The 14029-nt window shown below is 44.9% G+C and overlaps 1 protein-coding gene across 1 annotated transcript in view; it reads left to right on the forward strand.

Moving 5' to 3' along the window:
- The first annotated feature begins 2314 nt into the window (after positions 1-2314).
- The window catches only part of LOC104961545 (thrombospondin type-1 domain-containing protein 7A-like), a 17262-nt gene continuing 5547 nt past the window's right edge, over positions 2315-14029 (forward strand). The window contains exons 1-4 of the mRNA XM_010789853.1: positions 2315-2318; positions 3955-5299; positions 8996-9241; positions 11098-11279. Coding sequence (XP_010788155.1) covers positions 2315-2318; positions 3955-5299; positions 8996-9241; positions 11098-11279 — 1777 coding nt within the window. The remainder of the gene's footprint in view (positions 2319-3954; positions 5300-8995; positions 9242-11097; positions 11280-14029) is intronic.

Here is a 14029-nt window from a genome sequence, read left to right on the forward strand (position 1 = left end):
GGATCTGTATTTGAAGTTGTATTTACTTTACGGACAACCTGCAGCCCTTTGGAGGCGACTGCCAACTGCTGATTACATCTGTTAGCCCACATCTCAGCCAGAGAAATGAATCGATGGTCGGTGGGCGGATAGGAAAAGCTGCTTTTGTCTAATCCTGTCTAAAATCAATAACCACTTTTTAAACTGTACCATTAATGCATTAAGTTGATTGTCAGCTGAAGATAACCTCAACATTGAACAAGAGCACACGATCATGAGATTATAAGAACCACTAAAGGGATATGTTCTGCCTCTCATGAAACAGGAGGGAGTCAAAAACAAACAACTCCAAACAGTGTTATTCTTCCGGGGAAAATCATTTCATAATTGTAAGAGTAACAGGATTTAAGTGGAGCAAATAAATCACTCAAATGTGTATTTTAGAATATACCAAAAGCAAAAAGACTCCTGCAGGAATTGATGATCTATCATTTGTAAGTGTGGTACCTGCACATCCTGAACTGCACATCGAGCACAATGAACATCTCAACAGTCCTCCATGGAAATCTCTTTATTCCCACAGACCCTGTTTCAGGATAACAACCAAAAACACTCTCAATTACCTCTCTGTAGCCCCACCCATTTCCTCTTTATTGTCAGTGAGTGTGTAAAACGGTCCCATGTGGTCAGTGTGTGTGTGTGTGTGTGTGTGTGTGTGTGTGTGTGTGTGTGTGTGTGTGTGTATGTGCGTGCGTCGTGTGTGTGAGAGTGTGTGTGTGTGTGTGTGTGTGTGTGTGTGTGTGTGAGTGTGTGTGTGTGTGTGTGTGTGTGTGTGTGTGTGTGTGAGGGTGTGAGGGTGGGTTTGTGTGAGGGTTTGTGTGTGTGTGAGGGTGGAATACCTTTATTCGTCCCACAGAGGGGAAGAGTCTGTGTTTTTTGTGATGTGTGTGTGTTGGTGGTGTTTCTGATGTGTGTGTAGGGGGGGTGTGTGTTATTGGTGGATACCTCCTGGAGTTTCGGCCTCGTTGGCACGGTGCCCCCGCCCCCCCCCCCCCCCCCTCAGCGGGGGGCGGGCGATGTAGGCCAGCTCGGTACAACCATCCTCATTTAGCTTCATCAGAAACCGTGTCACTGAGAGGCGAAAGCAGGAGTTACTGAACACCTGGACCACGCCCAGCCCAGAGTGTACTGCCATAGCCTCTTTGTTCAGTTAAAGGCCTGATGAGTACTTATACGACCCGATACGAGCAACACGTGATGAGACGATATCACGACACAAACCGAGACAAAACCACAAAAAACGATACGAGACGAGTCGAGGTGTTACGCGATTAGACGACACTAGACATTATGATAACAGACGAGCCAAAGGATAAAAAACAATACGACACAATATGGTACGGGACGATACACTTTATTGTCCCAAGGAGTAAATGTATTACTCTGGCTAGTAAATGATAAAAGACATTAACATGTAAACAGTTTGCACCGACACACCCTCTGACATCACCTCTTCCTCCACGGCTTCATCGACTGAACCTCAGAAATCTCTCATTCCCAGTTTGTTCCATGGCTTGTTCCCAGCTGCAGAGGAAGCTCTCAGCTGTCTCTGGTGTCGGGGCCAGTTTCTTGCTCCCAGTATTGATCCGTATTGATCCGAGTCCCCCGCCTGCAGCTGTAAGCTAATTCAGCTGCTGCTTCCTCCGCTGACATTTTCATTGCTGTATCTCGGCTTTATTGAGTGAAACCGTAAAGCACTGTTTAATATAGCCTCTGGTTTTATACTGTGAGCACATGAGTCACTGTACCCTCTGGTTTTATAGTGTGAGCACATGAGTCACTGTACCCTCTGGTTTTATACTGTGAGCACATGAGTCACTGTACCCTCTGGTTTTATAGTGTGAGCACATGAGTCACTGTGCCCTCTGGTTTTATACTGTGAGCACATGAGTCACTGTACCCTCTGGTTTTATAGTGTATCGTAGAGGGACAGTTACAGCGGTGGCTCTTTCTCATGGCTCCTCACAGTCTGCTGAATCACTTATCTAAAGATCAACTGCATTGCGATCACGGTTTGATTGAAACTGCACCTTGAAACCACTTGAGCAGGGATTTACAGGCTTGGTTGTTTCCTCACTTTCAATGCGCTCGTTTAATTTCTACCATAAAGATAGGACAGACATTCAAAATCAGGATGGACGAGATCTTATGGCTTGAAAACCCCTGACTCTTCATCTTTAAAAATGGTGACTTCTCTAGCCATGAAACTCTTGTGATGAGACATTCTTGGTCTTAAGTTGAATACCTGGATGTGTTGATGCGTCAATAGGTTACCATGCGTATCCACTATCCACAAAACATACAAGGACTTATTAGGGTAGGGCTAGGGTTGCGGACAAAAATATTGAGAAAACTAAAAGATAGAAAATAGGAGATTTGTGTTTTATTTGCTGCTTTCTACTGCACAAAAACAATAACAACAACATATTTATATTTGCAATATTGAGATGTTCTGGGGCATCTTTTGACCTGCTTTTCTTCTTGAAGTTAGTTTGTTGTTCACGTTTTGGTTAGTCAATGGAAAGTAAAAGGGGTTCAAACAGTTCCTTGTGTGTGATTGTTATTTCATGACCTTGATATAACAGCTCTGTTTCCTTGATGATCGAACAGTCCTTTTAAAGGCCTTAACATAGCCTGCGTTGCTTGTATAATATGCATTGTGTGATGGCCTCATTAGTGTGAGTGGTGTGTTGCAGAGGTTCCCAGCATTGAACCGGTAGACGGGCTAATGATGAGGAAGGCTGCACCGTTCCTCATATCAGTTCATTTTTATGTGGTATTGATTGCTGCGCTGCTTACACAGGTTCTGTTCTAAGGTCGATGTTTACTTAGGACTATAATTGGATTCTCATAAATCCTGAGGAAGTGCAATCACCATATTGCACTGGGAAGCACTTACAGCGTGTGGCGAGGCAGGAGTGTGTCTTCAAAAGCTCTTCACAACTATAAATAATACCCTATCCCTGTAGGATGCTACATGTTGGTTTGTTGGGTCTTCTAGAAGTTTCAGAACATTTTGCTTCATTTAAATTTACTCAAACAACAATTTGAATGCAGGACTTTTACTTGATGCACAACCTCAATTTCTTGTAGACACGTCCATAGTATCAAGAGAAAAAGCCCCACCTGTTCGAAAGCACCCTGAACATTTAAATCTAATGAAAGAAAAACAAAACTCTTCCTATTCCTGTTCGCATCACTTAAAACGGGTTCGGCCTATTTGAAGACACGACACAGGGCTCGTGGTGTTCTGAACTTGTATCCTTTCGGTTAATTGCATTTCATCTAAGTCTCTATGCAGTGTTTTGTGTTATTATGTCAAGAGAAGAGGGGTTTCCTGCCTCCTGTTCACTTGCACTGAAATGTATCATCATCATAACAACCCCCTGTACGTGTGGTAGTAAGTGTTGTTAAAAAAGAGCTGAGTACTTATAAAACGATAGGAGACGACATAAATCAATATGAGACGATAAGACACGAACCAATACGAGACCAGACGATACAGTCCGAGATTATACAATACGAGCCTCCTGTTGTTTACCTGGAATGAAATGTATTAGTGACGCGGTTTGGTTTCTCCTTCATCTGGTGCAAATGTTCCTTGAGCTCTCTATTGAAGTCACTATACAGGGTTCGTGGTGTTCTGAACTTGTATTCTTATGGTTTATTGCATTTCATTTAAGTCTCTATGCAATGTTATGTGTTATAATGTCAAGAGAAGAGGGGTTAACTGCTTCCTGTTGTTAACTTGCAATGAAAAGTATCATCATCACAACAATCTGGTAAGGCTGTCCAACAACATCATCTCAGACCCAAACCATGAAGCTCTCCTTTGTGCACCAGCCAATCCTCACAGTAAACAAACATCTTGTGAAACGGTTCCTTGACCTCTCTCTTGTCTCTGTCTCTCCTCAGGTCCTTGGGGGCGCTGTATGGGCAGTGATTGTGGCCCCGGCGGCAGTCAGAGCCGGGCGGTGTGGTGCGCCCACTCCGAAGGATGGACCACCCTCCACACAAACTGCGACCAGAGCAAGAGACCGGACAACCAGCAGAGCTGCTTCAGGGTCTGCGACTGGCATAAAGAGCTGTACGACTGGCAGCTGGGGGCCTGGAACCAGTGCCTCCCCGTGTCCATGCGCAACGCTGGAGTTCAGCGACCCATCGTCTGTACCCGGGGCGAAGAGGGCATTCAGACCCGGGAGGTGGGCTGCGTCCTGAAGGCAGACGGAGAACCAGCAGAAGATGCAATCTGTGAATATTTTGAGCCAAAACCCCGTCTGGAGCAGGCCTGTTTGATCCCCTGTCCGCGGGACTGCGTGGTGTCTGAGTTCAGCCCATGGACGCAATGTTCTAAAACCTGTGGGATGGGACTACAGAACAGGATCCGCTTTGTTTTAGCGCCACCGCTGTTTGGTGGGTCGGCGTGCCCGAATCTGACGGAGTTTCATACGTGCCAGCCGGGGAATTGTGAAGGGGAGGAGAGTCTGTACAGCCTCAGAGTCGGACCCTGGGGGCTCTGCTCGATCCCGGTGTCCAGGCAAGCCAGACAAGCTGATAGACAACCAAGAGAGGAAGGAAAGGAAAGTGAGAAACCGTCCAAAGAGGGGGACAAACCGTCTAAAGAGGGGGACAAACAGTCTAAAGAGGGGGACAAACCGTCTAAAGAGGGGGACAAACCGTCCAGAGAGGGGGACAAACCGTCTAAAGAGGGGGACAAACCGTCCAGAGAGGGGGACAAACCGTCTAAAGAGGGGGAAAAACCGTCCAGAGAGGGGGACAAACCGTCCAGAGAGAGTGAGAAAACATCGAAAGGGGGCGACAAACCGTCCAGAGAGGGAGTCAAAGTGACCGGAGAGGGGGAGAAACCCAGCAGAGAGGGGGACAGGCCGCGCAAAGACGGAGAAAAAAGGTCCAAAGATGCAGACAAACTGTCTAAAGATGGACCCAAACCCTCCAGACCCAACAGGAAACTTGGCCGAGCGAACAGGAAACCGGACCGCCCGTCCCGGCAGGCGGACCGACCCAAACGACAGAAAAAGGCCAAAAACAAAGAGAAAAAGGAGAAAATTCGGGAGAAAGTGAGGGAGAGGTTGAGGGAGAGGGGGAAGGCGAAGGATCCGGAGACCAGAGAACTCATCAAGAAGAAGAGGACCAAAAACCGCCAGAACCGACCGGGGGGGAAGTTCTGGGATCTGACGGTTGGATACCAGACCCGAGAAGTGTCCTGCGTTCACAAGAGCGGGAACGTCGAGGCTCTCAGGTAAGAAACGTCCTTATGAGTCACTTTAGAGACTAAAACTTCGTACATTTTTATTATTTTCTTTGTTTTTATTGTGTTCCTGTTTGCTGAGGAAGGTATCCTGTGTTTTTGTAAGGTTGTCTTCACCTTCTATAGACGCTTGTCTGCAAAATAATTATATAAAGTACAGTAATGTTTATGTCTTCAGCAAGGAAACAGTTTAGCACCAGGTGAAATATGGATTAGGTAAAGGTACATTTTAAGTGTTGACAAATCAGTGTTTGAGTTGGTATGCCCAGGTGAGGGTTAGGGTTCGGTGTGTCAGAGATCGTGTGATGTCCTGCTGCCTGACATGTGTCTACAGTGGTAAACACAAGAAGACCTGTAAGACACAGGCTTTTTAGTCTTCAGGATATTTCTGATCCGACAGACATTTCAGCAGAACCACATCATTTAATGGTGCCCTATATAATATTAAGAAATCCCTAAAAGAATGAATCTCTGCTATGTGACAACACTAGGATTCAAGGAGTCAATGGTTTTATCATCATGTGCACAGCAGCTACACATAGATATGGCATGGAAATCTCAGGTCCCGAGCTCCTCCAACAATGCAACATGAACATAAAGGACATAGACAAAGGAAAGTGCAAATGATACGAGGTACGATAGATTTGACTAAAATAGTGCGGGTTATGTTGCTACACCAGTCTACTCTGGTTAAGGTTCAAGCACAAAACCACGTGGTTAGGTTTAGGGAATCATGGTTTGGTTTAAATCGGTTGATTTTCTAAAGTCAGGTGATTTTCTGATTGTTTTAAAAATAAATCATTGCAAACTACAGCCGTGCAGCGTAGAATACATAACTTGTATTGGACCATGCAGACCTTAGGCCCGCTCTGCCAATGCAGGAAATAGCTTGTCCTTTATCTAGTTTGACAAAAAGTAAATATGTAATGGTCGATGTTGTACTTGGACCTTTAGCTTTCCAAGTATTGATTAACTGTTACCAGGCTCCCTAACTTTCAGTGTGCTGTTGCCTTTCCTTAGCCTTGACCAATGCCAGACCATAGTGTATTTGCCATAACTGCAGATATCACCCTCACCTCAGCACACTGGGCATTTCATGTTGGTGCAGCGCATTTTGGCTGCCTGTCATTCCCAGTTCTCTCTTCTATCCGCTGTCCATTGATGGCATGTGTATATATATATATTTATATCCACTGGTGTGTGCATGTTATTGCCCTTTGAAGAGCGTGTGTTGTAAAGCTTGTTGACAGACTTTCTCAGGGAGGGGTTGTGTTGCAGTTGTTGCTGAGAGCTGCCGTGTCACGGCTGGTTGCACTCAGTCCTACGTGTTGTGTGAGCGCTCAGTATTCAATATGAAGTCCCTTACATGAAGGCTTGATGTTTAATTAGTGGGATTGTTAACGGTATCCATCCAGGATTATAAGGACACGGCGCGGGGCCTCAGTAATAATCCTCCAAACTCTTGTCATGAGATATCTTTGGTTTTAAGTTGAAAACCTTGACAACAATTGGATGTATTGACATGTGTTCTGGTGCTGATGAGCATGAATGACTTTGGTGAACCTTTTAAATGTTATCCAGCGCTGCCAATAGGTTGGTGTTTAATTAGTGGGATTGTTAACGGTATCCGTCCAGGATTATAATGACACGACGCGGGGCCTCAGTAATGATGGTCATAATGAGAATCCCTGTCAGTTTCAATTAGTGGCTGACGAGCATCACTCTGTCTGCTCACACTGGTCAGAGACGTCTCACTACATGTGATTCTGCAGCTCGGCCATGTGGCCTCTCTTTGTTCGGAGATGAATGGCCTCATTCTGTCTGGCTGTGCTCTAATAGAGGCCACTGAGCAGCGTCCATTACTTCCTGAGGACAAATCAAGGCTTGTGTGATACGTTTGCTTTTAATGCCTGGGAGAAGGTCAGGATTCATAAATCATGCAAACTCCACTCGTCGTGCAATCAAGTGGCATACTATATCTGCATGGGGATTTATATCTACTCTGGAATATGTATTTAAAAGTGAAGCACAAATCTGCTTTAGCCGCTGTCGCATGGACTCCATCCATATTGGAGGAGTGGATTATATCACAGGATGCACAGATGGCTAAAAGCTTCAAAGAGGCTTAGCTGATACTGAGGATATTAATGCAGACCAGAACACACAGTCAAGTTTGTTCACAGTTGAAGCGCTGTGGGAATTTTGAACTCTACCTGGTGGCTAATTATGCCCAAGTGTTAAGTGTTTAAAATGAGGAGGCACTCCATTGGGTCTTTGACAAAGAAACAGATTTTAAGTGGTAAGGCCTGGTGAGGACTGCCTTTGGATTGGGGGTTTAAGGGAGGAATGGACCGTTTGGTGTGGTATCAGAATCAAGTATGCAATCGTGGAATTAAGATTTCAGAAAATCAATAAGACAGATTCTTTAGGGCCTTCTGGTTGGATTACCTGGCTTTTGTTTGTTAGCATTGTCCTGTCTGCTGTGGCACACAACTTGGAAGAGATATTTGCTGTTCAGTTAAACAACAGAAGGTCATTTGTGTGCAGGTCATTTTAAAGAAACTCAGAGCTTTTCATATCATATAATGGAGTCAGAAACACGTCCTCCCCTTGGTTGGATCTAGGACAGTGTGTCTAACACCTGTGATTACGTAGTTTGGATGAAACTCTTTCTTGAAAACTACATCAAAGTGCAAACTCCATCCATCCATCCATCTTCTCCCGCTTATCCGTGGCCGGGTCGCGGGGGTTGCAGTTCCAGCAGAGAGCCCCAAACTTTATTTTCCCTGGCCACATCAACCACCTCTGACTGTCACTCAAAGTGCAAACTGTTAGATGTATTATCTTTAATACTTGATATGGCCATAATCATGTCCAGACCTTCTGCTTTAATATAAAAGGCTTTAAAGAGAGAAACGTAATGGCTGCAGGAACAAAACACTAAAAGAACAGACAAAGCTTCAGGAACCTCCAGAAGAGTTGAGGACCAACTGGAGCGTTGAAACTCATAGAAAAGAGAGGCAGTCTCTTCCATACGGCCCGTCAGCCTTTACAAACACACTGAGAAAAACAAGTGTCTTTGAACACATCAGAAACCCCATCATCAAACGAAGCCATGGCGCTGAGCAGCCACCGCTGAAAACACGGATAACGAACTGCTGGGTTTATAATGAACTACTTTGAAACTGTTTGAGTCACATCGGCAGACAAAGGGAAGCTCCGTCTACATCTCTGTAATCCAGGCAGGAGACGCTTGTTTTCTTCCTGTCTTTACTCCTGGGAGGCTTCTGTGGACTCATTTCCCTTCAAAAAATTTAATAAAACAAAACAAAATATTATCGAGTAGCTGTTTATTTTAGCCTCTTGTAACCAAAATAGGCCTTAACAAAACCAAAAAAGAAAATCACCTCCCTGTTACCTGTTTTTGGAAATGTAACCCCAAGATCATTCTTTCCCAATGATCTTCCTGGAGCTTGCTTACAAACCCTAAAGATATCCCCCAAAAATGTAAAATGTTTGAGTATTTCTGTTCAAAAACAGTGAATTTGATTTTGGATCAGATGTGGAAATTGGTTCCTGAGGTTTTGTTTTCCTGAAATGTCTCTCAGGGTTTCCGTACATTTCGTAACATCAACCTTAAAGTATCACAGCTTCCTCTCCTCTTACCGTATCTTGTTTTCTCCTCAGCTTCTGCTCCCAGGACTCTCTGCCAATCACCTTCCAGGCCTGCGTGATGACCAAAGACTGCGACGTCACCGAGTGGTCTGATTGGTCCGCCTGCTCCAAGGAGTGCTACGACCCCAACAGACCCAAAGGGGATCGAACCAGGAGCCGGAAAGTGAGCCAGTTCCCCATCGACGGAGGGGCCGACTGTCCTGAGCTGCTGGAGAAGGAGAGCTGCTCTGCTGGAGAGGAAGTGCCCCCCTGCATTGTGTAAGTACAGAGAGAGAGATATATGAATAAAGTACAAGTGTCAATATAAGACGAACCCTTATCAATCCTCAGAGCGTTTTAAAACTACGGTGGCAAACAGGTGCAAACCCCTTCCATCAGGAGAAACCCGCTGCAACTTCAGAAAGGATGCAGATATAAAAACACAAATGTTCCAAAACACATGGTAGAAAATGGGTTAAAAGGTGATGAAGTTTAAAATATATATTTCTTTGAAGATGACAGTAAAAGCATTCATAGACAAAACTAAAGTGGTCTAAGTACAGATCCCTGTGGGACGTCAAATATCAGTTAAAATGTTCTATCTATTTTACAAAATTGACAACACATGCAGCATTTAGAAAACATTCGGCAACTTGAGGAAACACGCTCTCTCTCTGTGTCTGTTTTGCGTCGGCTGATTTATTTCACGACCGATCTTCACACTATTACGAAAATCCACGCAGACAGCAGTCAGGGAATCGCTGTCCTCTGGGAATCACATTTGAAGACGCTGCTGGTCCAGAGTGCGGTTTCATGTTTACATTTCCAATGCATGTGTGAAACAAAAGCAGCATCTGTTGTGACTGCTGCTGTCTAGCTGTTGGCGCTTAACCAAAGAGCCAAGGGTGCTCAAAATAAATGTAAAAGATTGAGTTTTTAGTAAACGAAGGTTTTTGAGAAAGTTATTGGCAGATTCTGGAGTTTGACTTACAGTAAAGTCTCTATAGGTCTCTTTAAATCAGATTCATGGGCAGTAAAATCAGCCGTTAGCATGAAATCAATGAGCACGGACTGCTGCTCCTGTAGCTTGACGTACAGCTGGAGGCGAGGCTCTGATTGGCCCCATCTGGGCAACTCAAAGCCCCAAGATGCACTGCTCTCCCAGGGGCCTCGTTGTTCTGAGGCCTCGCTCATGAATCTGCAGCCTTTCATTGTCGACCTCAAATGAATCCCATTCTGAGCCGAGCTCTCCTGACCTCAGGCTGGAAACCTCCGTGCTTCATTCTGCAGCAGAATCCACGGAGCGGACGCTGACCGGTCCCAGTAAACCACTTAAAGCCAGTCCTGCAGAACGCTTTGACCCTGAGGCGTGTCGTAAGCACAGAGCGGAGGTCAATGAGGAAGAAAGTCTTTCTAACAATGCTTAGAGATTTATTTCTCATGCTGTTCAGAGCCTGGAAAAGCCTGAGTGTCCCTCCGAACAAACAACAACAAACGGTTGAAGGACAATATCGGCTCTGCAAAGGTTTTCCCAGAGTGCATCTGAAGATCTCTGTAGAGTTTGATCTGCTGGATAATTGATTTCTTAACCCTTAAATGGGCGATCACTTGTAAATATACTGTATATAGGAAAATGTATTGCTATTTTCTTCATTACACTCATATTACCCTGCTATTACACCCATACAACACGTTAACTCAGCCTTGTTACACCAATATTACACCCATTTTATACCAATGTTAGAACAACATCCAACGGAGAAATCCCATTGGACCAGAGAGATGCTGCCTTCAGGGTCCTACACAGGAATAGGAAATCCCCTGCACCACTGAGATGCTCCTTTAGATATTTAGACAGATAGACAGATAGAGAGAGAGAGAGATAGATAGATAGAAAGAGAGAGAGTGCCAAGGCACACAGGGGATAGGATATGAGAGAGAGAGAGATACATAGATAGATATATATATATAGATGAGAGAGAGAGATACATAGATAATAGATAGAGAGAGAGAGAGAGAGAGAGAGAGAGACAGAGAGAGAGAGAGATAGAGAGAGAGAGAGAGAGATACTTTATTGATCCCAATGTTGGAACTTCTTGTTCTTTATATTAACCCTCCATGTCCCCCCCCCCCAGTTATAGCTGGAAGAGCACTGAGTGGACTGAGTGCCGGGTGGACGTTCTGCTGAGTCAGCAGGACCGGAGGAGGGGGAACCAGACCGGCCTGTGTGGGGGGGGCCTCCAGACCAGGGAGGTGTACTGCGTGCAGACCAGCTCTGAGACCCCCCCCAACCTCGCAGCCATCAGGAGCAAAGAGGGTGAGTTTCCCAGCATGCCTTTCTTCTGTTGTCTCTACATGTATCTGATCTAGCGCTCACTTTATCCAACATGTTTTGGTTCTATCTCACATTTCACAGTTTCATCCCACCGGCCATGAGTCTATTAAACACCTGCACCTTTTAAAGGACATCCATAAACATTCCTCTGATTGCATCTTGCTAATTATTTAATCTATATATCATATTCCATTTACTCGTATATAGACTCTTCTTGCACTATTTATATTTTATTTGTATTAACTTGCACTTCTCAAAACATCCTCTTGCCCTATTTGATCAGTTTCATTCTATGCCCTGTGTTCATGTTGCTCTGCTGGAAGAGGGCTTCAGACTTCATCTCCCACACTGAAGCTGCTGAGCTCATGATGATACAGACTTGAATCTTGAAACTTGTATTTTCCACAAGCGACCTGCTCCATGAGTAATAAGTAAACAGAGAGAGAGTGAACGTCCTGCGTCTCCTCTCGGTCTGTCTGATCTTGACGGACAGAATCTCTTGGCACCACCAACAAGTGGAGAGCAGTGAGCTAGAGTCGTAAGAAAAACACCAATCAAATGCAGTGATTTGAATTCATCTCCCATACGTAACCCATTAGATGTCACTCTACGTGTTCTGCTTCACTTTGCCAGAGAACATACCCCCCCTCTCTGGCTCTGAGTGATGCCATCTGGGAGGTTTTCTATCGGTCATCAGGTCGCAACGCACATACTCCATCTTCCTTTAGTGACATTATATTAGGGTGGTTTACTAACTGCTTTTATTCCTGGAGGATTTTTTCTACAACTTTCTTGACTTAAAGTTGTTTTTATCAATGACACAGCTTTATGAAGCATTGGTACATCATTAAGTAACAATGAAGTTCCTTTAGGGTTAGGGTTGCCTTTTAGTAAACGCTGCATGTCTCCTCAAGCTGCTGAATGTTCTCTAAACGCTGCATGTCTCCTCAAGCTGCTGTTCTCTAAACGCTGCATGTCTCCTCAAGCTGCTGAATGTTCTCTAAACGCTGCTGAACGTTCTCTAAACGCTGCATGTGTTGCTGAAGATGTTTCTTCATGTGGAACATTTGTGTTTCTATATCTGCTTCCTTTCTAAAGCTGCAGCGTGTCTCCTGATGGAAGAGGTTTAAACCGCTGTAGTGCGTTTGTTGTACATTTTCAATTATATTAGGATGCACTCTAACAGCTTATCAATGGCTGAATATCCTCTCACATTACAAGAAGAGAGTGCAGCCGGATCTGAGTTGAGATGAGTCATGTTCAGCTTGTTGTTAAAGCACATTCTGAAACAGGCTGGTTATAAAACGGCTTCAAAAAGACATCTGTGACAAAAAAATAGTTGTTTATGAGCTTTCAAATAATCTGCTCAGGCTTTTGTCACACACTCACTCACACACACACACGCACACACACGCACGCACGCACGCACGCACGCACGCACGCACACACACACACACACACACACACACACACACACACACACACACCACACACACACACACACACACACACACACACACACACACACACACACAGACAGACAGACAGACAGACAGACAGACAGACAGACAGACACACAGACACACACACACACACACACACACACACACAGACAGACAGACAGACAGACAGACAGACAGACAGACAGACAGACAGACAGACAGACAGACAGACAGACAGACAGACAGACAGACAGACAGACAGACAGACACACACACACACACACACACACTAAACTCCTGTCATCTGTCGCCGCTCTGCACAAAGTCACTGATATTAGCAGCCATGTGCAGAATTAAAGAGCTAATATCAAATCTCATGCTATATGAATATGCTAATGTTGGTACACACACACACACACACACACACACACACACACACACACACACACACACACACACACACACACACACACACACACACACACACACACACACACACACACACACACACACACACATGTCCATGCTTATCGAGCCTCCGTCCATCTGCTGGAAACCACTCAGACCAGTCGCTCCACAGCAAACACGCCTCCGTCCTCCAGACTGAGCACACAGAGGTGTTGAGAGGAAGGGAGAGGAGACGGTGGGAGAAAGGGATGAGGAGGGAGGGCAGGAGTGGAGGATGAGAGGTGGAAAGAAAGAAAGATGGCGGCGTGCACCTGTCCTCGCTCACACATAGCTTCCTCCTGAAGTGGGATTTCAATAATCCATTCTATTCATTTGTACATCTGCTCATTACTGAAGTGCACTAATGACGATACTGATTCAGTGTCTGACCAATCAAAGCGAACGGATGGAACCGTTTGTGCTTCATCTTTTTGACCTATGATTGACTTTGTATCTCATAATCATGAAAAAGAGTCATACACACCTAGTAGTCCGCTCTCTGCTGCGCACCAGACGACAGTTTGTTCCAATGTTTCATTTCTCAGAAGGTTCGGTTTGCGTTCACGCGCAAAACTCAAACGGACTATAAACTTTAAACACAAGTCATGTGCTCGGAAATACTGTTCAACCATTGGTCAGACATAAGGGGGTAAAAACGCAAATCCCTGCAATTTCTACCGGAGCCTCCGCCATGGAGCATCGGCAGGTTATTCTCATGGTGCTGTTAATCTGGAGATCAACAGACTCTAGCGGCCCACGCATATGATTATATAATCAGACAACGTGCGATACAAAACATTATAAAACGGACAAGTCAAATCAAGCAATCTGATTGGTTCTTAG

This window comes from Notothenia coriiceps, unplaced genomic scaffold (genome assembly GCF_000735185.1).
Source record: "Notothenia coriiceps isolate Sejong01 unplaced genomic scaffold, NC01 NC01_scaffold00033420, whole genome shotgun sequence".
NCBI classification, from domain to species: domain Eukaryota; kingdom Metazoa; phylum Chordata; class Actinopteri; order Perciformes; family Nototheniidae; genus Notothenia; species Notothenia coriiceps.